This window comes from Poeciliopsis prolifica, unplaced genomic scaffold (assembly GCF_027474105.1).
Source record: "Poeciliopsis prolifica strain line A6 unplaced genomic scaffold, Auburn_PproV2 SCAFFOLD023, whole genome shotgun sequence".
Taxonomy (NCBI): Eukaryota; Metazoa; Chordata; class Actinopteri; order Cyprinodontiformes; family Poeciliidae; genus Poeciliopsis; species Poeciliopsis prolifica.
Window position 1 is genome coordinate 5,198,624 of NW_026562398.1, and position 25,183 is coordinate 5,223,806.

Genomic DNA, 25,183 nt, shown 5'->3' on the forward strand with positions numbered 1-25,183 from the left:
AAAAAGGATGTCCTTCCTGCTAATTATTTAAATTTATTGTATTTTGTATCTTACATTACAGAAATATAAAGCAATACAAATTTGACACACTGAATGTTAACTTTTTTTGTTGTTGATCACAGCTAGGATGGTTTACCGAGATCATTAATAGAATTATTATTTTGATATTTATCTTTGGACCAAATTTGTTGATTGAATAAATTCATTGGTGTCAACTACACCTGCTGTAAAAAAATTTGATGAAAAACAAAATAAATCGGTGTCTAGCCAGACAAAGATGTCCAAAGTACCAGTTCATCAATGGAGTAAAAGCAAACAACAAATTCTAAATAAAACCCGTTTTTTTTTTTTTTTAATGTGGCTATCATGCTTTGTAGAAAATGTTGCCTTTTATTTTGTAGAAAATTTGTCACTGATGCACCATTAAAACATAAATTCACTGGCCACTTTGTGGACGAGTGTTGAACCCCATTGTGCCATCAGATCTACCTTAATTCCTCTTGACAGAGATTTAACAAGGTATCATAAATTTCTTTAGATGTTTAGGATTTTTGGTCCTCTTCGACATTATAGCATCAGACAATTATTATTGTGTTGTCAGATGAACGTCCATTTCCATCTTATTCCAAAGATGCTTTGTTGAACATGGAACTGTTGACTGAGGAAGCCATAGGAATAGTAAACTCAAGAAACCAGTTTGACCTGATTTAAGCTTTGTGCCTTTGTGCATTATCCTGATGGAGGCAGTAATAAGAGACTGGGTACACTCTGGTCATAAAGGGACGGACACGGTCAGTGAAAACTCTCAGAGTGTCTCTGGCATTTAAAAAAGCTCAATTGATACAAAGTGTTCCACATTACATCATCATTAGCATGAAGCATTGAAACATGACATGAGATCTATGATTTCATCAAAGCTAAATTTTGACCCTATGAGCCAAATGTTGCAGCCAAAACAGTCTCACCAGGCCAGGTATTATTTTTGCAAGGCTTAGCTTGCACTACACTTCAAATGACATCATCACATTCCTGTCATTACACGTCAGTTTTAGCTGGTTGAGTATCAGAGGGTCTTAAATAGGACCTTATTTAAGACCTTATTCCAAAAGCAGAAGTACCTGTCAGTGGGTTTATTTTTCCAGGAATAGCACCACATGTTAGTGATTGTGTAAATTGAAATCACCACCGTCCTCTGACTTTTTCCCCTCGAGTTTTTTATTGCAGGCCAATGGCACTACATTTTACTTCTCAGAATAAAGAAGCATTGTTAACATCATTTGACAGAATAATCAGGTCCTTCACCTGCCAAGTTCACAGCTACATAACTTCACAAGCAGGCCACTTTAGATAAGATGGATATAAACTGGTCACTCTTGGGCAGAAAGTGGCAGAAACTTTAGCAAACAATGATGCTTTTGCTCTCACGCAGTTACACTTCAACAAAATTAATTGTAGAAAAGCTTCATAGTTCTCAGATGAAGTAATTTCTTTGCTGCAGTAATTTTCTCCTGTTGACTCATTTCTTTATCAAAGATTGGAATGACAGCTTAAATATTTGAAATTATTTACAGCTGATAAAAATAAACATGTAGGGTAAGCAAACAGAAATGCTTTCAGCTTGAGCATATTCATAACACATTAAAGTAATTAGAACGAAACTGGAAAATAACATAATAAACCTTGTACTAATGCTTTGGTTGTTTGTCGTTTGCTTCAGGAATGACAGAGAGACTGTAATAAGTTGTTGGAGGCAGAGTTACCCGATCAACCTGAACACATTCATATGGCCAAACCATGTCTACACAGAAAAAATTGTTGGGTTATCCAATATATGTTTAACCAATATGCTGGGTTTATTCTGTTGAGAAAGAAGGTATGTAGTTCTGACCAAACAGTGGCTCAAAACATGATCAGTCTAAGCTGATATCTGTACTCAGGATGAAAAAAAGATTTCGATAAAGTAAAATTACAAAAAATATGGGCTTGTAATACATCATTATGTATAATAAGATTACAGAAAACAGACATTCTACTGTATCTATGAATCTCTACAATATTAGGCTGCACAGATGATGGCAGTATAAGAGCTTACAGGAACATAAAATAAAAATAAAAAAAGATTCAACAAAGGAAGTTATTCTAATCCCAACATTTATTAGTTTTACAATTATGAAAAATAATTATAAAAAGACTGGAAGCCCAAGATTATTTACAATCTTTTTTTATGAATTGAGGTCCCTCTGAGTCAATTCCTCAGCCTTTTTTCTTTTTAAATCACAGGATATTTATTCACGATATGTTTTCGTTTATAAGACATACTCCTTTGCTTTGACAAAAACATCAAAAATTATATACGTACATACATACATACATATACACATACATACACATTTATATAGATAACTATAAAAGCCAAAATCATTCAAGTATCAAAATACAGACTGCTCTAGAATCATGTACATTTCCATTCTCCACATATCAGATTAGTTCCAAAAAATGTCTCCTGATCCTTGGCAATGTGCAAAAGCAGCACTGGATCAGGCTGATGGCTAAAGGTGCCCACACCGGGATGCTGAAGAGGGCACACCAGTGTGTCGTCACACATACAACAGTTAAACCGTTAAGTACCCAGACTCACACTGATGCACCCAATAGTACCATTAACAGTGAACGTACAGGGAGTTACCTGGACAAACATGTTGTACCCTATTGTTCTGTTCTGCAGCTTAAAAAATAAAGTCGTACCAGCCTGCATGGCAGGTTTCGGTGAATAATCTTGGTGGGATTAAATTAAACAATGGGGGAAGGAAAAAGGAGAGGGCACCAGTCATGATCCGGTTCCAGCATTAGGACACTAGCAGTTCCATAAAATGAATAAAACCAACAAAATAAGAATCAAATCAAATAAAAGTGGGATTTCATTGAGAGATAGTCTTTGTAGTGTTGGTTAAAATGTTTCTCCCAAGCAGGGATATACTAGGCCGATGGTTATGGAGAGAAGCTCCAGAATCTGAACACAAAGGGTAGTCTGAGCATACAGTGTGAGGTCCCTCTCTCTCTCAAATAATAATAAAAAAGATCAATATTCTCACTACTGCCACTTCTCCTCTCACTACAGCTTTTTGCAACGGAGCACGCAGGTATGTTTTCTCAAACAGTGAACACCAAGTCTCTGTGAGGGAGGCTACAGCTTGTGAATGCATGGAGAGTCGAGACGCTGCCACACTCTGATGGGCAGGAAGATGTGTGGAGAGGTCAGACGAAAAAGAGTGGAGTCTCATCTTTGTGTCCGGGTCGGCGTGTGCTTGCGAGCATGATCGGACTGATGATACGATGAGCTGCTGCTCATCACTTTTTGATCAAAAACACAAAAAACTGCCAGCTCATCGCCATCATGCAACAGGGTTCATTCCCGTCCCGCCTCGCTTAATGGGAGGAGCAGCAACATTCAGCTAAGAGATGAGGGAGGGACACGCAGACACATGCACACAATGTAAGATGATTAAAATGGAGTAATGGAGTGAAAAGAGAAAACACATGTTCACACAAACTGTTCCTCCCTTTATGTAATGTTTAACTCTTTTTTTTCTCCCAGCAGCAATTATGTATTTAACAAGTATCACTGGCAATATTACAGAAAGGCAATGTAGACAGGATGAATACTGAAGGCATTTGTTGTGAAAAGAAGAAAAGAAGGGAGAGCTACACAGAGGAAAGGCTGTTATTGTTATACCAAAAAAGGGAAAAAGTGCTTAATTACAGTTCACTGTAGAAAAATCATCTGGCTGCACCCTTTTGCTCTGATTGGACAAATTAGAGCATAACAGTCCAAATGTACAGCACCTTGCAAAAGTATTCACACAAGTTTAAAATGTTGTCATTTTGAAACCTCAATGTCCAAAGCCTTTTTATAGACTTTTACTCGACTCGCATCATGCCATGGGGAAGGTTTTATTTGGGAAGTACAGGAAAGCTTGCTAAAGCTGACCTGAAGTGACAGGAAGCCAGTTGTAACTCTGGAGGAGTTGGAGAGATAGAAAGCTCAGGTGGGAGGATGATGTTAAATAGATAACTTTCATACATAAAGTCCTACTTAAAAGCAATATAGGGGACACAGCAAATGGCATTTCAAAGAAAAGTTTATAGATGGAGTTCATCCAATCTACAATATAAAATCTTAATACAAGTACATGCAACTCTTTTCAGATTTTAATTAGAAAAAAATGAAGATTATGCTACATCAGTTATGCACAAATAAATGGACAATAAAAAAGCATTGAAGTTTGTTTTTTCAAATTAATAAAATGTGAAAAAAATTGCATGGAGATCAACACTTCTGCAAGGCACGTTAATTTGGACGTTTTGCTGTGTCATGTCCTCTTTCTAAGAACAAATCCCCTCGAAATAAGTTCCTCACAGTGCTACAAGACCTCCGTGTGGCTTTAAGCAAGCAGCTAATAGTAGTAAACAGCACTCCCACTAACGAGGAGCAGCCTGCTAAAGCCTGATGGATGCATAGAGTTAGGAGAGCAGATCCACAGTTTTCTTCCGGAAACATCCATCCAGGAATGGGATGAACGCAGCGGGTGAGTTCTCAGATTTTTCTCAGCACTCAGAGAAGTCAAGAGATGAAAGATCAGAGTGAAAAAGCTTCAAAGAGGCCGTCGCCTGATGTAGCGGAAAAGAAAGAGCTCATCACCGAGAGGAAAACAGTACATTTGCAGTCGAAGGGGAAAGAAAGGGAAGAGGTGAGTTAAAGGAAAAATGTTAGTGGCAGACTTGTTGAGTGATTGCGATAACAATCAATGCAGTGTTTAGAAGTGGTGAAGGGTCAACTTGGAGAAGGAGCAACAGAGGCTGGTTAGCTATCACAGGCTGTGTTGTCAGGAGGTGAGGGGAAGTGGACGTCCAGCGCAAAGGAAAGGGCTGAGTCACAGTGAAAGGCACACAGGAGGAGGGAAGCAGGAACAGCCAGGCCCAGGAGGAGGAGGACGAGGAGGAGAACAGGGGTCCATTTAGAAAATGGTGGTCTCATACTTAGTGCTGATTGAGCGTTTAGATTCCTTTGGATCCACGAGCCATGTGGCACCAGTGTGAGGCTGTGACTCCCCTTCTTGGTCCAGTATGTCTCCCTGTGAGCACAGAGGAGAGAAAACATTACAGCCTTCACTTCACAACTGAATCTGTCCGTATAAAAGTGTGTTAACATGTTGAAGTGAATAATCACATAATCTGTTGTGGATTTCTATTGAAGGAATGTACATTTTTCCTTTCATTGAAAATTGTGTTGTATGTTTAGAATAAATGTCCTGTTGCTAGAGAAACATATACATCTTAACTTTCCATCATGTTTTCTTTCATTGTACAGCTTTTCTGTCTTGGCTAAAGAAAAGCATGCCCTCTGCATGATCCTGCCACCGCCATGTTTCAATGTGGGGATGGTGAATTCGGTGTTCTGTGGTGACACTATAATTTATAATGTCACCACAGATGACACTATAACTCATCTCTTATTTTGTTTAATTTTCATCTGGGAACAATAAAGCATTGTTGAATATAATCTGATGAAACAATCACACATGGAAAACTGAAAACCGCAAATTATTCTCTGTTCATTTCACAATCAAGCAGTACTTTGGTTTGGTCAGTCAAACACAATCTCAGTGAAATAAGTTTCATAGTCATCATCTAAATCCACTCGACTTATTTAACTTGTTTTGACTAATTCAGATCCGCCTTTATTTTCAATTGGCAACAGCTCCTCATCTTAAACCCTGGATAAGTATGCTGAAACTTCAAATCAATTGCAATCAAACAGCCAGTCTTCTGTCATTATGCAACATGGCGTCTCTCTGAGAAACTCCACCCTGTAAATGACTATGACTGGCTCTTTTGAATTGTTGTGTTCTCAATCGTGGCTGTTGTTTCGCTACCTTTCCCAATGCTGCAGGAACCTTTGAGCTTAATTTAAAATGTTGTAATATTAAGTCTTCTGCACATATAATAGCATCTAATAACAAAAGTATACATGTGGTGGGTAATATGTTTGGTATAGTCCAGATAGATTGTCTTACTGTTAGATGTTCACTAGGGGGCAGAAAAGGTAAATAATAGAAAAAAATACTGAGACATGGAACAAGATGGACAGGCTGGATGCAGCTACAGGAGAGACCTGTAGGTGGTGCCTGTGCAACAGTTATAGAAACTTAAGCCAGAGATTTTTCTGAGTTACACAGAAAGTAGAGAGTTGAAGGACAGATCTGAACAGTATAAAACAGGCAAAGTCTGAAGGGCTGAAACACTACACTAAGGGGGAACTCTGTAAACTGATCTAAACTGATCAGAGTGTTTGATGCACAAAATATTTACGATTGCATATGTATTTGAAAAAGAAGGAACACCTCTTCAGTGTATGTGCACCTGGAATCAGTTTTTTTGTCCCACTCACCCCTGACTTCCGAACACTCCCTCGCGGTCTGGGCACAGGTCGACTGGACTTGGATTCATTGACGTCTGAGCTGCTTCCTGCAGGGAGACCCTGATGCTGTTTGGTCCTCTGGGCCTGCAGAGCCAACTGATAGGCCACCTCAAAGGCCTGGCCCAGCGTCAGGATAATCTCATAGGTCAGGCTCTAAGCAAAGAGACAAAATCAAAGAGTTGGTTTCTATTTTACTAACTGAATCCTCTTTTTCATTTTTTACAGTAGTGTAGCTCAAAATGTAACAATAAAAACCTACTAAATAAGGAGTAACATTTCAAGCTAAAAGCAGTCAACCAGTTTCATATTCATTACGACTTTAAGCTTATTAGTGCATAATGTCTACTACTAAACTCTAACTAAATACAAAGACATTTTATTGTTTTCAACCTCAAGCAAAATTAATAATATCCACTGAGTTTGATGATGTTATCATTACTCCCCGACAAATGCAAATTAAATAATTTATTTCATAATGGTGTAATAAAATGTTGAGCCTTTAACAATTATTTAAATATGACCTAGAGTGTATAAAACAAAACAAAAAATTACATAATTTCAGTATTTATCTAATAAAGATGAAGACCTTTTTCTGAAGGGAAAGCAGCTGTCAAATGGAACCAATCAACACACCTACTTACTCAATCACATATAAAAGCTGGGAGTACTGGCAGCTATTAGATGCGTTATCACAAATCCCAAAGCAGAAATGCATCAACAATTACCTTGGAGAAACAACTATTGCTGACATTCGCTTTCCTGAAATTGGGTTTTGCTGTCAATACAGTAATTACTCCACAAACATGAGAGGAGCTGATTAGGTCACATCCAGAAAATGACCTAATTATTCAGGTTCTATTTTCCTTCAGTCGTGTTTAATTAAAAAAACAGTCTATATGCATTAACCTTCAGAAATGGATCAAGATACAAATCAGTGTGTTAACGTACCACATCTATTGTGCTGAAGACATGGCAGTAATGGTGGCTGGTCTGCAGGTCTTTAGTGATGTAGGCAAACGTACACAGGTCTTCTGGATCCTGGGCTGCACATGATATGTTACGGATCTCATGCTCTGCAATGATGTTCTACAGCAAAAGGAATACATATTCATGATATTCATAAAAGAAATACAACCAGTACAAGACCTGAAATGCCTCATGTGCCTCATTGTGAATTTTAGCTACCTTGTTCGCTGCATCTATAAACTTCACGCCCTTGTAAGTGATCGACAGAACAATAGTTGGAATTTTTCTCATTTGTTCTGTGGATCTCTAGAGAAAAGGCAAGCACAGGCACATAAACACACAAAGCTGATTTATTATTGGCTGATAGTGCATATACATTTCTGTATTGTCTCCCGGTGTTGGAAAGACTTATTACATACCCGCATTTTGGCACAAGCATCCTGCGTGGATTCAATACCCCTCAGATCTTTAATCAGCATAGAACCAAGATACTACAAATGAGCAGGAGACACAAGATTACTTTATCATTTATCACAAAAGCAGCAATCAAGAAGTCAAAATGAGAAAGTTATTCGCGTACGCTAGCTTCATAGGCGCAAAATTCAAAGATAAGTTTCTCAGGCTGGTGGTGCCAGTTCTGGACGGGGGCATATGCTGCTAGACTCGGAGGTCGTAAGGTCAGTCGAGGCTCCTGATGAATTTCTTCATATCGCTCCTGAGATGACAAAAACAATAGAATAAATCAACACAGAAGCCTGGAAGATGGCAACCATACGCACCACATCCCAGTGACATCAGGTCACACCTGAGGCTTTTGCCTTCCACTTTGATATCTTTGGGCGACATCATAATCTGTTTCTGGTGCTTTTTTCCTGCCCGGCTCTGCTGCAGGCAGCAGTGGGTCCATGGAGCGGCCGCTGTAGGGTTCCACGTGACTGAGAGGAGACGAGGTCTGGGATCCTGGCAGGTCCTGACACTGCAGAGAAAAGGTCACACAAAGTTTATCACTCAGCACTTAGCATTTTTTTGTAACATGCATACTGATGCAGATAACTTTGCTTTCATCACTTGTAAAGTTGCTTAAAAAGCCCCAATAGATATACATATATTTTATCTCAGTAGCATAAAACTTTAATTTGGGTGCATAAAGTCAGTGAAAAAATCCAGTTTGCAAAGACTACAAAATATTAGCATCCCAGCTGTTGGTACTGATTTCTTTAAATCCAGCATCATCTGAATAAATCCAGGGTTCTGTCTTATTTTCTCATTTCCTAGCTCTCCCTACAGTTTTTCTACAGGATTTCGGTTGCGAGACTGTGGAAGAATATTGATTTTGGCTCTTGCGGACTATTTCTGTGTTGATTTGGCCATGAGTTTTGGATCATTATCAAGCTGAAAGAACCAGCGGCAATTGATTACATTTTTTTTTTCTGGTACATTTTATGAGACTTTAATTAAAAAAAACTCAGAATATCTCAACATGTTCATGAAACAAAAAGTAACAGATTACTAATTAAAAATACGTAGACACTGTAATCAAAAGTATTACTTGAAAAAAATCCCACAATGATGAAGTTGCATGATTATGCTGGTACAATAGAGTGATTTATGATAAGTTTTGTATTGTATTGGAGTCGTCCAGATATTTTCCATAGCTGTATATTGAAACATTTGCATGTTCTCACCCTGATTTGAGACAACCGAGGAGGTTTGACAGGAGGCTCCTCATAAGGCCTTTCAGCTAAGGAGGCTATGATGCGTTTCCTGTGACCAAGCAAAGTAATCTTAAGCACCTGCGGAGAAAAAAAGGTGGGACATTATCTACTGAAGACACAAAAGAACATAGGAAAACTTTAGAAAAACATCACTCTTTAAAAAGTCATCTATGGCGTCATCTAAGTACTAACTATGAAACAGTTTGTTGGAAGTCTACAAGAATAATCCACACATATTGTTGCAAAACAAAGACATGACTGCTTCTCTCAGAAGTTGAACCTACAAGCGTCCCCCCTCTCCTCCAAAAGGAAATCTTGTCACCTCCTAGAAATGAATTTGAAACATCCTCTCTACGTCTGAGTGTTCATCTTCAGAATTTAAACTGACAACCTGACTTCTGTGTGACTTTCTTGGAAACTAATTTCACCGTCTGATACTCCACACAGTCTACCTGCGTCAATGTGACTCACATTGACGATTTCCAGCTCCCAAAGGTTTTTCACACAATCCAGACTGCGGTAGCCGCTGGCTAGGAAGTTGGGCAGGTACTCGTGCAGACCCAGATTCTCCAGCCAGGCAGAGAGGGAGCTGCTACCGTCACATCCCAAGGCTTTCACCTGTGGAAGGGGGATTCAGGAGAATGATGATGCCAATGAACCAAAGAAGTAATTAATTATTGTCTCCAATTACTATCAACTGATGTCACTAGTTTAATGTGGAATGCCTAATTAATGTTCACAAGTGTAAATGGCACTTTGTAATAGAACAACAAACATTTTGGAAAAAACTAAAAATGCTAAAGCAGTGTGAGAATTAGTTCATTCAGCGTCAACAGTGACGGAACATCAGTGGCAACTGGAAACTAACAATTCAAAGCTAAACATCTTCTTTTTTTAAAAAGGTGTTGGCTCCTAAATTCATGTCAGCAGATGCTTTGCATAATAAACTCATTAATAAATTAAATGGAAAACATTTGAGATAAAAAGCTGATGTAAAATACCCCTTGATTTCAATGATTTATGCAGAAATTTTAGATTCAAATAATATGTATTTGTATTTTGATTGATTGAGACCGTGCTATTGCACATGTATAGCAGTTACAGAAAATATAAGTATTACTAAAAATTCACATGTGAGTTTAATTAAAGTGCAAAGCTATGATAAATATTTCTCAAATCTGCTAGGTGCTTTAGTGTCAAGGAAAAATGTGCACCTTCCATTAGCATGGAGTTTCATTATTCTCAAATAACGAATGAAGTTGGGGTGAGGATTTTGTCACCTTTGGTAAGGAGCGTGCTGCATGCAGGATCTTCTTCCTGTGGCTCGGATCTGTGATTCCAATCTCCCTCAAGTCTTGGTCCTCCATCACGTTGCTCCCCTGTAGAACAGAACACAAGCATAGCTGTTACTGCCAATAACGGGAACAGTGACCATTAAAAAAACTCTTAGGAGGACTTTGAGGAAAACCATGCAACCTCTCAAAGAATAATCTAGTTTAGAAGTCTCTAACCTAATCATCTGTTTTTAATCCCAAACAGACTGCTTTTATCAAAGGTTAAATGTAGCCAAGACTAATATTCCCTGAGAAAAGACTTTGCTGGTGAGTTAGTATTGATTCCGATACGCAGCATTGCAAGAAAAGGTCGGCCATCACCGAGTGATATTCTCCTTAGTGTTGAAAGGGGAGCACTTAAATGAGACCTAACCATACATGAGGACCGGACTGATTAGGATGTAATGAGTTATGGTCAAGCTGGTCTTTGGTTACATGAAATATCACCTTGGAGACAGTGTGGTGGATAATGCAGAAAAGATCCATAAATCAATGTCTATGATGCAGAGAGGTCAGCAATATGAGACGGAGGAGCAAAGCAGCTAACTCCTGGTAGCCGGAGCTAACACTCATATCAAAACGCCTGCCAAGAAGGAGCGGACCTCGTTTGTTTTACTGCCCTGTTAGCTAATTTCACTGACCTGCAGTCCAACAAATAAGTCTTTATGGAGTAATCTCGCGCAAACTGGCCAGTAAGTAGTCTGCAAGAACTGCAAGTACACCTTGCAGGCTGCACATTGATAAGGTCAGCAACAAAATCTCATCTGTTAAAAGAATCAAAACATTCGCTGCAGCTGCTGTATCAGGGACAAATTGTGACGCCTCAGTATCCACAAGGCTGACTCTTCAATATGTGCCTCAGGTTAATCCTTTCATGCTCAGACTTGCTCAGCACAAACAGGAAAGAGGAGAGGTCGAACCTGAGGACTTGTTTTCCATGCAGAGACTGCAGATGTAAATAAGGCGTGTAACTGTCCAATCCGTCAGTGTGAAAACTGTAGACACAGGTGTCAATCTCCAATCTGCACGGCCGATGTCCCTGCAACAAGCTGTGTCTCTGTCAGCACACCTTATTGACATAATTAGGTCATTTCAGTCCTTGATTCAGGTGTATTGGAGGCACCAAAAAGTGGCAAAACACTGACCTTGGAGGCCTGGAGTTGGACATCCCTGCTGTAGAGCATGAGTGTCAGGATACAGGTGGAATCACAACTTTATGCAGTAATTTGTCCTGTTTAATTTATATTATAATGATTGATGAAACGGAGGAGTGTCAAATAAATAAAACAGAACTATTTTGAAATAACTATAGCACTCCAGCTCACATCAGGATGCGATATCTTTGTTCTATTAATACCCGACACTCCGCTGACGTCATAACGATCATCTCCAAGCAGCCTCTGAGTGCAGCCTTTCCTGCTCAGCATTGTGGGAAGCTCAGTGGATAATAGCACTTTTACAGAGTTTGGATGACTGCATTATAACGTCTGGAGATGAACTGCTAAGCAGCTCCATGGAGAGAGATATACTTTACATAATTTCCTGGGGAGCATTCAGATTTTTATTTTCTACTGGGCAGTTTCTGCATTTAGAGGGATATATCTTTTTAATTTTGGGTACTGTGGAGAGACAACAAACCATTTTTTGTGTGTTGTGGATTTTAAAAAGAAAATATATGGTTTATGACACTGGAGCTTAAAGAAACACCTCAATGCAAGCATGAATGTCTTTCTATCAGATGTGCTAATTTCCATAAAGGATGGTTTCCATGTTTCTTTTTAAAATATAATTTTCTTCAAGGTGCTGCTGGACAGAAAAAAAGATTAAGCAGTGCTACCAGTGATGGAGAAACAGACAAGAAGAGTTTTTGGACCGACATTAACATAAAAATGTTACTTTTTTCCGTAAACTAAAAAGATTTGATAAACTGGGTGATGCAGTGGGGATAACTCTGTGGTACCAACTGAATAGAATAACCAAACAAAAATTGAAAATCAGAACATATTTTAAGATATTCACTCCATACTTGTGTAAACTAGGTTGTTTTGTGCAAATTGCAGTTAATTGTGGCTCTAGGTCTAGTCGCCTCTTTGCCAACTCATATTGTGTCTGGTTGGTACAAAATGTGCATACATAACAAAAGAACAAAATGACAAAGGGAAAAATCACCAGAAACTTGACCATTCTTCTATCACTACACTATTTTCTTTCAAATGCTTCTCTTTCCCTCCTTCACTTATCCAGAGAAAGGCCACAGACTCCCCACTGGACAAAACGTGCTCTGAATTCATACCGGGCAATCAGGACCACAGATTATTCAGACCGTCTAAAGGACATCCAGCCAGTAATACTGATAATCTCAGTGTGTCCTGCTAAACTGGCTGTGATTAAACTATTCAGACCTGAAGAAAGAAGCTGAGGAAGACGTGACTGGTCGTACAAAACGGCAATTTTTTCCCTCCAAAAGAAGATTTGCTTAAATATATATTAAAATATTATAACTAACAGACGACAGAAGAATCAATCAATAGACACAATCCACCAGAAATTAAGATTTCCTACATAATTTGTCAAATATTCCACAGTTTTACAGACTCAACTTTACAGAATTCACAGTTATTTATGTTCATTTATATTGATATTATAATACAAAAGTTCACTATGAATTTCTGACAACAACCAGAAAATTGGAATGAAGGGAGGAAGGAGAGGAGTGAAGGAAGCAAGCATAGAAGCCAGAAGAAAAGATCACTCGAACAGAATAGGATCTTTCTGTTTCGCAGAGCATTGTTTGCACCCTGGCTGTTAGGGGAGCTGTTTTTGGGGAGGACATTGCTCCAGAAGTCGATAAAAAGCATCTAATAGGTTTCAGGAGCAGAACACAACACAATCAGTGCTCCTATTGATCCAAATCTTGAGCCTGGAGAGTAGGACTGACATCACAGTGGACCAAGTGGAGGAGTAAAGACTATTTAATTTGACAACAGGTACAGCAGACATGAATTAACCAAGAAACATTTATTTTCAACTTGATTTAAATAGCATATTTCGGTTGGCGTTTTCCTTTAAAAATGGGAGAGATTTTAGAAAAACTGGTAGTCTCCAAAGCTGATCAAAAACAGAATGATCTTTTTTTTTTTAGCTCTCTGCTCTGAAAAGGAAGGGATTCACGGCTGAGGAAGATGAGTGTGAGCTACTTAAATCAGCAGTATGATTAAACCCAGGGAGAAACTTCAGAGGCTTCAACACAGACTTAAACATGAACATTAAAAAGGATTTAAAAAAAATAAATAAATAAAATACTTAAAGCTGCAATCTTGTGTTACGTAAACCACAAAAATGGCTGAGGCATATATCAGTGATCACTGCACACCTCTATGTATAAATAACAGCAGAAAATTCTCAATTAGCAAATATTTATTAGTTAGATGTATAGTGTTTCCAGCTCTCCGGTGCTTATTGAATTAAAGAATTATGAAGCATGTTTGCCAAACTCGATTAAGCTGTCTGTTTATGATGATTTCTTGCTGAGCAGGATGAGAACAGATCCCTGCTGATGCTAAAGCGAATGTGTTTTTACTGCATCTATCTCAGAGTTTGCCATGTTTGTTTTGTTTCCAACTCTTCGTCACCAGCTGGGTCCCTCGTCCTCTCCTCCGTCAGTCCTTGTTACTCCCAACAGCACCTGACCTAACTCACAATGGCATCGCAGGCCACAGGCTGGAGAAGTGTGTCGGCAGAGCAACAGCAACCCATTGATCACTCAGGTGTTTCTCCAAACTGTGGCTGACAACAAATGTTTTTTTTGTTTCTTTTTTACAGCCAACTCTGAGTGAGCGCACATGACATCAGCCTCATGAGCTCCAGACAGACTGACTGAATGTGCTGGATATATTCGAGTCAAAGCCAAACAAAGGCAAAAAAAGTCTGACAGGAACAGAGTTTCTAACTGCTTACGATGAAATTGGCTCGCAACCTTCTACCAAAAGTTTGCCATGTCCCTAAACGACTTGTGGTAAATCCATATTTCTTTCAACAATGGCTTTCTTCTTGCCCACCTTGCATAAATGCCAGACTTGACAAATAGTTGTTCTGTTAACAGATTCTTCAAGCTGTCTTATTAGTCTCTAAAGCTCATTTTGCAGGTGCACTGTTCTCTGTTCTCAGATGATGAAAATTGTCCCTTGAGGTGTTAAGATAACGCTGTCTTAAACTTGATCACTTGAACCGTGAACTGTTTTCTGAGCTTATTGGTCTCAAGTCTAACAAACCTCTGAGGCCTTTTGAGAATAGCTGTATTTATACTAAGCTACACAGGTTGACAATTTACTAAATAAGTTAAATTTTCTTATGGGTGAAAAACAAACGTAAGCTGCACCTTTTAAACTCCTTACCTAAAGAAAAAACATATATATTTTTATTTCAGCTTCACAATGATGCACTATTCTGTTTCTCTGTTGCACAATATCCTGGTAAAATTAATACAACTTGGTGGAAATGTGTCAACTTCAACACAGTACTGTACACACTGAAAAATCTGCAGAGCTAGTTTTTCATCTAGTGCTTTAGCATTGTTGCTAAATTTGAAAACATTTAGCATGTGGCTGTTTTGTAAACTTTCAGTGGAATAAAGGTTACAATATTCAACTACAAACCTGAAACCATGAGTGAAATGTTGCTCCACTAAATCACTGAAGCACAATAGTTCAGATGGGTGTGCCGAAACAAATTTCAGCCTTGTTGAGTGCACTATGTTGTAACACATGTTATATCATTGACACATGGTTAGCATCTACATGGATAAAGTTAACACTTTAATGTCTATTTCCAGCATACACCAATTTAGCACTCTAGCGTTATTGCAACTAATGTTTATCATTAGTGTTTTAGGGTTAGCACAACTAACCTTTTAGTTAGGAGTATCTACCATTGGTTCAAGGTATTTTACATTTAGGAAACTTGTGGATAATCAGCCTATAGTACAAAAAAGGGGATACTCTGACATTTAAGTCAAACTGCAGCCATAAGATAAATTTCATAATAGATTATGTTATTGCAAAACTGAATTATGGACAAAACCTATCATTAAAAACAAATACGGTAACCCACTGTTGCTCCAACAACACACAAAAAATTGAGGTAATCACATTTCTGTTCAAGTTAATTGGACGTTGGACCATATTCCATCTAATGGAACAAGGTGCAAGAGTTTTACTGGAAAACTAAAAGGTAGTAGAAATGTAAAAAAAAAAAAAATGTACCAGTGTCACTTAGAAAATAAAGACTCACCATGTAGTGGAGGTCATCAAAGCCATTCAGCAGCAGTTTGCTCTCGTACTGCGGCAGCCCCACGTGCTCCAGCCAGTCCCCCACGGGCTGGTCCAGCAGCCGGCCTGCAGCACCTGCTGACAGTGGAAAGCGCTTCAGCAGAGAGAAACCTTTCAGCCGGTAGCAGCGGCACTCTGAGGAAGAGACGTGGCATTGCCACATAATTCTTGGCCAGCAGAGTCGAGCGCACAAGCAGCAAGAGGCCGGCGGAGACAGCGTCCTACGAGGAGAGGGTGTCATCCCCCGCCGGGCAGCGGGGGCCGAACCACAGTTAGCCAAGATGGATTAAAATGCCCCCTATGAGGGGTGAAGGGGAAAATAAAAATAGCACGGGGTCCTAGCAGACAGACACAAGGTTCTCAGCTGTGGTTTTGTTGGGAGGAGCTTAAAATATTTCTAAAGCTAAATCCTGAAGCTCGAGACTTGCTTTGTGTTCATAAGTTGAGTGAATGCAAATCCAGGGAAGGTGTTTTGTTTCAGGAAAGTGGAAAGTTGCTTATTAGGTAGTTTAATTAAAGATCCATCCTTTGTTAGCATCTTCAGCCTACCAAAGAGACACTCCATCAATTTCCATGGGTGGATGCATAAAAATAAAAGAAAATAGAAGAAGAAGTAACAAGAAAAGCCTGAGACATTCCTGCAATGAGCTGAGATTGATCACAAAGCAGCGCCACAATGACAGCTGTCAGCAGCCTGAACTGGGAGCAGCCACCCAGTGCAAAGGTAGAGGACTGTCTCTTATGCTGCCAATATAATAATGTGCTCTACTTCATCACAATAAATATCCCAATCACAGGAGATCTAGTTTCCCAACACTTAAAATGCATAAAAGACATAAGTCTCACCTTTCACAGGACAAAAAACGGACAACATAACAAATAAGTAACATAGGCTATAACAACATTTCTGCATATAATGCACAGTTAAAAATCTATTTTCCACTCCTCAGATCTGCAACAGATCCAACGCTCCACCAGAGGGGAATCCCACATCAAAACATTTGTTCCTCATATGATTCCTCCAGAAGTTTGTTGAAGAACAGAAAACAGGTTGTTCGCAATAGAATAACTCTTTTACAGACAATAAGGCTAAAGAAGAAAGTCCAAGAGGGAAACAGTCGTCCTTTAAACTCCTCTGTACTGCAGAGCACACTGTAGAGCACACTATTCAATCCTTCATGCCGAAGTGTAGTCTGTCCGTTGTCCTGCTCATGATTTCCCCTCTCCTCCCTCTCTCTCTCTCTCTCTCTCTCTCTCTCTCTCTCTTCTTCCATGCACTCTCACCCTCCTCTCTCTCTCTTTGAAATACTGCAGGTAGATTATTTTTCTCATTTAACGCTACCATTTCAAAACCCCTCTAACTGCATTTGGTTTTATCTTCCTGGGGCATCTTTATCACAGTCTTTTCCTTTCTTGCACTGCTTAGGTCTTCCTCTTCTGCTATATCTTTCACTCATGAGCTAATAAGTAAAAAGCTGAAAATACGAGAGACTGTCGGCACGGAGCCAATCGAGTCCGAGCACCGTTGTCAAACAGAGGAGTAATGGGGGGTTGCGGGGAGTGACGTGGTTTCCCATGTGTGAATTAGCCAGGGAGACTTTTCTCCAGCGAGTCTCCCTGGTGGTTTTTCTGACAGCAGCAACAACTGAGGCTCATATGCACACAACCCTGGATCCAGACTCTACATCAGATCATCACACAGACTCAGTCTGTGATGGAGCACTAACCACATTACCACTGAAGTGTCAGCTTTCCCTCAGAACTACAGAGTAAAATGCATTCACTCCACTGACATACGTAGTGGTTAATATTTTAAGAGCCTTCTCTAGTGCGGAAAACAAGCAGAAGGTTAGAATAAGAAGTCTGCACAGAGGCACAGAGGAGGTGCTGCATTGATGAAATATATTGAAAAGTAGCTAATGCAGAGTCAAGGTGAATGTTGAGCGATGTGAGAGGGGAATGCTAAAGGGAAGAAGTCGATTGCTCGGGTTACTGCTACAGTTCCCATGGGCCATTCATCTCTCCTGATGACAGGCTTCAGAAAAGCCAGAACAGTAACAGAAGAGCAAAGACAGGGCACTTAAAACCCATCACCAAATGTAATTAGGTCCCTGATCTTCCAATTAGGGATCAAAGTAACTTTAACTTTAGAAATGGCCTTAAGATGATAAATATAGTTAAAAACAACATCAAGCAAGTTATGGAGGACAGTCATGGGAAAAGTTCAATTAGAAGCTTGGATTTACAACCATCTTTAGCACCAATAACTAAGTGTTTGTTTGTTCCCTTACTTCAGCAGTTTATTCTGAAAATGTTCTGGCTTCCTCTTTTTTACAACACTGTTTTGGTTCTTTGAAAGTTGCACATTTTGATCTCTGAAAGGTTCTCTTAGCTATAATTATCAAGAGCTGGTTTCCCGCATGTTTTGCAGACATATTTTGTAGACGAAATTAAAATATGCATTCCCATGAAGATCATTGGCTCTTGGTCTAATGTAATGTTCTAAATTTTATATGTCATACTTACACTAACTGTAAACAGAAAATCATGATGATTACCAGAACTAAAGGGTTTTAAACATCCATCTGTGTGTAATGAAGGTATACAATGTGTTTTACTTAGTGATAGTATTCCTAAAATAAATGAACTACTCAATAATACTCTTATTTGTAGATAGTAAGATGATCCAACACACCAGAATCATGGCTGAGTATCACACTCTTACATAACCTATTGATAACCAAAGTCGTGTGATTCACCAGTGGTGCAGCAGAAACATCTGAAACATGCAGGGCACAGAAGATTGAAGTTCACACCACTGGATCTTAATAAGGTTGAGGTCTGGACTGGACTATTGAAAATTGATTATTTTCTCTTTTAGACAGTTTGTTGCAAATTTGCTGCAAAGTTAACAAAGCCAGCAAACTACCAAAATATCAGCTTCTATAAAAAGGGATTACCCCTTGTTGATATGGCTGATAATTTGATTATCAGCACCTGGCAGGGACTTTTGTTTTAATTCAATAAAAGAAGCACCATTCTTAACATTACAGGAGAAATGGCTGAGCACATGAACACAACTGTGGTCATACTCTACCTGGAGTATCATAATGCTGATCTCTGGAGAAGTCAATGCCCGCTCCAATAAGAGTCATGATCTTCTCAATCTAGAGACAGAAGCACATAGGCAAGAGTTAGGAATATTTAAGAGTCAATCAGCTCAACATCCACTTTCAGCTTTAATAGATGAGAAAATATCTTCTTGTTGTAAACAGCAGGGTCACTCCACCCCAAAAGACACCAACCATTTTAGTTCAAAACCTTCATTGGGCTTTATTTCCAATTAGTTTAAGGATCCTTCAAAAGTTTATAGTTAGTCGACAATGTCCCTGCATGGAAGATTTAAGATTTGTTTGGAGCCTTACCAACTATTTGTTTTTAATGACAGCATTTGTCGTAATTTTATCTCCATATTTTGGGAAGGTTTTGGCTGCATATAGGCAACAATTGTAACAAGAAATGTTCTGGAGAGAAGTGTTATGTGCACTTTCTCCTTTATTATCCAAAATATGCTTTTGCAAAAAAAAAAAAAAATTCACTTCAGACACTGATGTCTAAACCAAGAAGAGCTTGAGCATTTCTTTGGGGAGCTTTTCAGATAGCTTCAAGTTTTTAAGGTTATTTTTACACAGAAAGAAGAAACCAAAGTAGGTTAGGTGTGTAAGTTTGCATGGAGTGACCCAAAATTGAACAAAGAAAAGAAAAAAAAATCAAAATTTCTGCTACAAAATATAATACAATTGTTTTCCCAATGAGGACGGTGTGACAGTTGTGGTTCCATCCATCTGGCCATGCAGTACAAAAGCCTCATCCTGCAGAAAATCATGAAGGATGCGGAGCCTATTGCAGCTGTATTTGAACCAGCAGAGGGATCCACCCTTGGGAGGTCGCCACTCCATCACACATTTAATACTAAGAGACAGAAACCCACAAACACTCGCTCCAAAATGGCCCAACATGCAAAGTCTGTTCTGGGAGGAAACAGTGAGCACATGGAAAACCCCACATACACATCTGAGATCATGCAAATAAACACTGTGAAGGGCAGCTTAAGGACCCTCGTCTTCATCCGTTGGTTCATCCATTTGTTTAAATCTTCTGTGAAATTGGTGGTAGGTAGGTTTCTGCTTTAACACTTCCTTTGACTTATAACTATTATTATTATGGTGATGCTTGTAATAATTACAAGCATCAGCACATAATGCATATCAACATCCCTAATGTTCCATCTCCAAACATTAGCATAGATTTTTAAACACATGCATACAATTTAGAGTAACGGGCGACCAAGCAGCTTAATTATTACCCCCGTCACAACACAGAAACATGGGATCCATTTTAACCAGCCCAGAGCTGATTATGTATGGACATCGGGATTAAGTCAAATAAAAGGGAAGATACAGACAGGGCTGCTGTCACCGCTGTCAGATACTGTCAATCCGGATCCTGCAGAGTAAAGTCGCATGGCAGCTTTTTTCATCCGTGTCTGGCTGAGAATGTTTCAACCAGAATCTGTGAAGCTTTTAGAGCCCAAGAACTGAGATCTGCTTAAAAAGCTCCCAGTCAGCCTCCAGTTACTGTAATTAAATATGCAACAAGTTGCCACAAGTGTACAGTTGTAAGTCATCACTCATTGTGTGGAAGTTTAATGATCGAACTGTGCACAAATAAAATATCTCACTGCGTCAGAGGAAGAAGTATAACTTTAAAATTTGCATATCTATACAAGCATGCTGCTGTCAGGCTAGGCCAAAGCATCTGGGCTTGAAGACAGAAATAAATGGACAGCAACTAAGACTTTTTGACCATTTTAAAAGAAGTCATGAAGCCTGAAAGGATCCCCTATACCTTGATAAAGAAAGCGCACAGAGCCAAACCCCCAAAAGACCAGCAGGTATTCACATGAAAACAGGCATCTTACGCTCTCACTGGAGTCAGATCCTCCTTGTTTTGGGGAAGAAGAAGACATCTGAGTCTGCCAACAGAGAATTCAGTTTTTTGTTTTTTAGTTTGACTTTTATGCACATGCCTTGGAAAAATATTCACCACAGCCTTATTGATTTAAACTCATGAACATTATGTAAAGTTACAATAACATACTTAAAGGTTTATCAATGATACTGAATGGGATAAAACCATACAACCAAGAGCACAAATCTGATAAGAAAGTTATCTGTAAAGTTGTGAACAAGGAAATCCCTGAAATATTCTTCAGAAATTAAAATAACCAAAAATTATAATGTCAAAGCATGTTTATACCATAAATATTACCCAAACTAAAATAATAACATAAAACTAAATACTTTGTTATATTGGTTGTTTGTCTTATTACACAGCTGCTTAAATACTTAAATACTTAACCAATTGTGGGGGACATAACAATAATCATCTTCTGCTATTTTGTGTTTTGTGGGTTGTAAACTAAGAGGTTTGTGAACCATTGTGCTAAGAGAATATTATGGGCTGCAATGTTGAAACAAGAACAAACAATAAAAGTAAAACACCCAACCAGAACATGCTTGAAAAGAGACTGGCAAAGAACTAAGAACCAAAAAATAAAATACTAGCTAAAAAATGTAAGACTGTACTCATCCTTCCTGTGGTTTCTCAAGTCTTAGAGCCTTTTGGACCTCTGAAGTACTCTCATTAGAAGGAGGTTACTAATGGAACTGTCGTAGTGTAAAACATAAAAAAAATTAAAAATCTAATCTTCATAAATGTAATTTAAACAGCTAAAAGCCAAACTTGAGGACACAATTTCCTCCTAAAACTACAGACAACAGGGAAGCAACAATCTAAACCTGAGGCAAGAGAACTATAGTTTATACCTCAGCTAGCTTGAGCAGGAAATTTATAAAAAAACAAAGTTTGTCAGGAAAGAAAAATGTGTATTTTTATGTCCTCTCAGTTGGTACCAAACATCTGAAAGCCTTCTACAAAATAATAAATCGTGCAACTGAAAGAGAAAAGCTGCAAAACGATGATACTGGCTCTTTAAAAAGTAAAAATACCTGTCTCCAGCTAGATTTTGAGACTGACGGTTTTAAATAACAAGACCTCAAGTGATTTGAAAAGCTAAAGATAAAAAATGGCATTAATTAGCGCTCCTGGTCTGTAGGACCTCGCCGCTGCAGAGAGCAGTTGTAGCTCCTGCTTTACTAGCGAGAAGCCAGGGCTTTGGTCTTGTAAAGTGGCTGAGGTTTGCAGATGAGGGAGGCCAAAATTCCTGTTGGAATTTGCAGCAACAATCAAAAAAGGACACTGCATAACACTCTGAATAATAATAACGTGTTTTAATTTCACCCGTGAGAAAATCACATCACTGAAATAGATGTTGTAATTCTGCTGCATGGTCAATAGTCTCAGGATGAGTCTTAAAACACAAACAATGACGCAAATCTGCATGTAAATGCAAAAACAAAACACACAGACACACACACAAGTGTTTCTGTCTCGCTGAATCACTTTTACTTGCATTTTGTAATGGGGAAAGGAGTACCAACATATCAGAGGCAGCTAGCGTGAAAGACAGGTGTGATATAGTGTTGGAACTGGACAAATATATCCTTATCAGGGGATATGAGGCAGTAATATCTTCAAGGTAAGTTATATCTCCAGCAAGAGAAAAAAAAATGGTTCAGGACTAAAAAGAGCTGAGAGGCATGAGAAATAACAGAGGATAATGTTCTTTTTTTTTTTTTTTACACGAGGCCCAAATCAATACACCGAGAAGAAATGGAGGGGCTCATTGTTGGAGAAACTCCCAATGAACAGAGAAACACAAAGAGAAAGGTCAGAAGTCACCGGCAAGGTGGAGGTCAACAGCTGAAGAGCCAGCAATGATGAGAGACGGTCCTGGTGTGAGTCAACCTATTTATCATTCTGCTCACAGTGAGCCTGCTGCTTGGGGATGACTGAGCACAATAAGTTCACTGAACTGAGACTTCAAAATATCTTTTCATCCGCAACCTTCTTTAAAAAAAACACAGCAGAATAAAGTTAGATGAGGTGATTATGGGAGACAATAAAGGACACCTGGCACAGAGAGAGGCAACGACAGTTCACCCAGACAAGGGGGACTAAAATTGACAAACTGGCAACAAAGCAAGAGTTGGCTGCAGACTACAGAAGCATCACAGGGAACACCAACACCCCACTTTCTGTGGAAGGTGCCAACACCCCAATGCCACAGCAGGACAAAGCACAGTCAGCAGTTGCACCAGTCTTCTCCTGAAACAGCCCAATGTCATGGTTGCATTTTTAGAAAAAGCAGTGCAACGACCAGGAAAACGTATTTATTTTTCATCCAACAACTTTTTCTCTTCTTTGAATAAAGGTAAATGGTCTCCATTTGTCTCATTCTCGGCACTGTGTCGGACACTAACAGCAAGTTGGAGAGCAGCAGAAAATAGATTTACACCTTCAAGTGAATCGATTACAAAAGAATCAGCCAGTCAGATTGAAATTGGCAAATTATTCCCAAATGGAAAATCTGTCATTGATCTCTCAAGAAATTTGTGGACAAACAAGCTGATGAACAATTTTTTTTCTTGTTTATATATATCACAGTCTGAACACAAGGTCAGAAAATCATAAGTAGGTACTGGCCTGAAAAACCCTAGTCAGATTAAACACCATCAGCAAACTTTTATCAAAACATTTCAAAAGTAAACCATTTATTTGCCCCATTACATGGCTTAACTAATGAAGAATCAAACTTTAATCCGCAGATGTAATGCAAACATGTTGACAGAGCTTTTGTTTGTTAGGGAATCAATACTCACAAAAGCTGGTTTCATAGTGGCTAGTGGGTCTGAGGCGAGCAAATCAAAAGTGAAGTTAAAAGTGCAGTGTGGTAGCAGATAGTGACCCTCTCCGTCCGTCTCTGTTTGCTGCTCTGCGCCTTCTTTTCTCTAAGTGCCGGCCCACACAATGTGCCCCCTTAGGATTGTCATCTCTCCAACCTGCATTAGCATGCGCTTTACGCACCCACCTTGCAAAACACACACGGCACAGTCACACTCTGAGCTTCTTAAATGGAGAAATGCATAGGCCAGGACCTCATGCAAGTCTAATCTTCTTGTCTTGAAACCAGAGGCAGAGCATCCGCAGATGTGTGGGTGTGTGTGCAAGTGTGTGTGTGTGTGTGTCATAAAAAAAATGAAAAGAGGGAGGTGGACAGATACAGAAAAGAAAAGAGCTGGAATATTTAGCAAAGCAGATTAAAAGGAGAGAAAGATGTTTTTGAAAGGGCTATGTAAATGCACCAGGGGGTGGGTTTGGCAGCGTCCTGTGAGACCCCCAGACCAAATACTGTCAAATAGCTCTATAGAGAATTGGGGAGCAGCCAGTCGTGACCAGAGATGGCTGTCACAGCAGTTCGGGCGCTCTCTGGTAGATGTGGTGATAAGGGCTGAAAAAAAGGCAAACGGAGCAAATAGAGAAGGGACTTCTCAAGTTTTCGACGACTTGGCCAGTATCATTAAAGAGAGTGCAGGCACGGCTATCTCCAATCAAACTTTTAAAACTTCCCTCACAAATTCCTCAGCACTAAATATCAATATTAAAAAGATCCCATCTTGAGCACGAGGGCTTTTACTCTTTGATAAAAATAAAAAAAATGGACCTGAATCAATGTTCATGCGAGAAGAAACTTTCTTCTTACTAAAGTTGTACCCAATCCATAATTCACTCATCTCATTTAAAATTGTATTAAAAACAGAGAATGAGTGAGAGAGAAAAAACATCATGGTATCTTTTTCCAGCTGGAAAGGACAGAATTGAACGCTGCGGCTTGCTTCTTCAAAGCCTCCTTTCACAGGCAGCAGGCTTAAATTTTGTACGTTGCAGCTTAGCGCTTGTACATTTCAAAGTCACTCTTGCTGCCATATGTGTGCAGTTGTAAAGCTGTTGGTGTCGCTGACAGGCTGTTTCACGAAGACACAATCTGTAGGTTGCCACAGAGAAGCGGAACAAGAAGCGGAACAAGGAGCCTTGACATGCATGACATCAATGGGGGAATATTATTTTTTTTCCCCCTGCAGGAACAAACTTACATTTTAAGGTTACATTCTACTTCACTGTTACTGCAATGCCAAAACAATTAAGTTGTGCTGCCAATTTAGTGGAGTGCAAAAAACATGTCAGATGAATAAAGAATTAGGGCAGAAATGTTCAAAGACTTGTATGCAATTTTTACAAGTCCACTAGTTCCTGTGCTTGGCGGGCTGGCTTCATGTTTGCACAACCGTCACCATAAAAGCAACAAGATGGCTTTAGGAATGTTATTAGCTGCAGAGGGTA

The 25,183-nt window shown here is 39.2% G+C and overlaps 1 protein-coding gene across 6 annotated transcripts in view; it reads right to left on the reverse strand.

Annotated features, from left to right (window-relative positions):
* Positions 1-1,830: 1,830 nt before the first annotated feature.
* The window catches only part of LOC129370307 (ankyrin repeat and SAM domain-containing protein 1A-like), a 64,877-nt gene continuing 41,524 nt past the window's right edge, over positions 1,831-25,183 (reverse strand). For 2 of the 6 annotated variants that reach the window (XM_055046209.1, XM_055046204.1), the window contains 13 exons: positions 20,802-20,855; positions 18,918-18,987; positions 15,783-15,898; positions 10,440-10,538; positions 9,631-9,777; positions 9,130-9,237; positions 8,250-8,420; positions 8,025-8,159; positions 7,864-7,935; positions 7,664-7,750; positions 7,427-7,564; positions 6,449-6,631; positions 1,831-5,132 (listed from right to left, as the gene is read on the reverse strand). In XM_055046209.1, coding sequence (XP_054902184.1) covers positions 5,016-5,132; positions 6,449-6,631; positions 7,427-7,564; positions 7,664-7,750; positions 7,864-7,935; positions 8,025-8,159; positions 8,250-8,420; positions 9,130-9,237; positions 9,631-9,777; positions 10,440-10,538; positions 15,783-15,898; positions 18,918-18,987; positions 20,802-20,855 — 1,497 coding nt within the window. In that variant the 3' untranslated portion in view covers positions 1,831-5,015. The remainder of the gene's footprint in view (positions 5,133-6,448; positions 6,632-7,426; positions 7,565-7,663; positions 7,751-7,863; positions 7,936-8,024; positions 8,160-8,249; positions 8,421-9,129; positions 9,238-9,630; positions 9,778-10,439; positions 10,539-15,782; positions 15,899-18,917; positions 18,988-20,801; positions 20,856-25,183) is intronic. The other 4 variants (XM_055046206.1, XM_055046205.1, XM_055046208.1 and 1 more) reach the window with 4 other exon arrangements.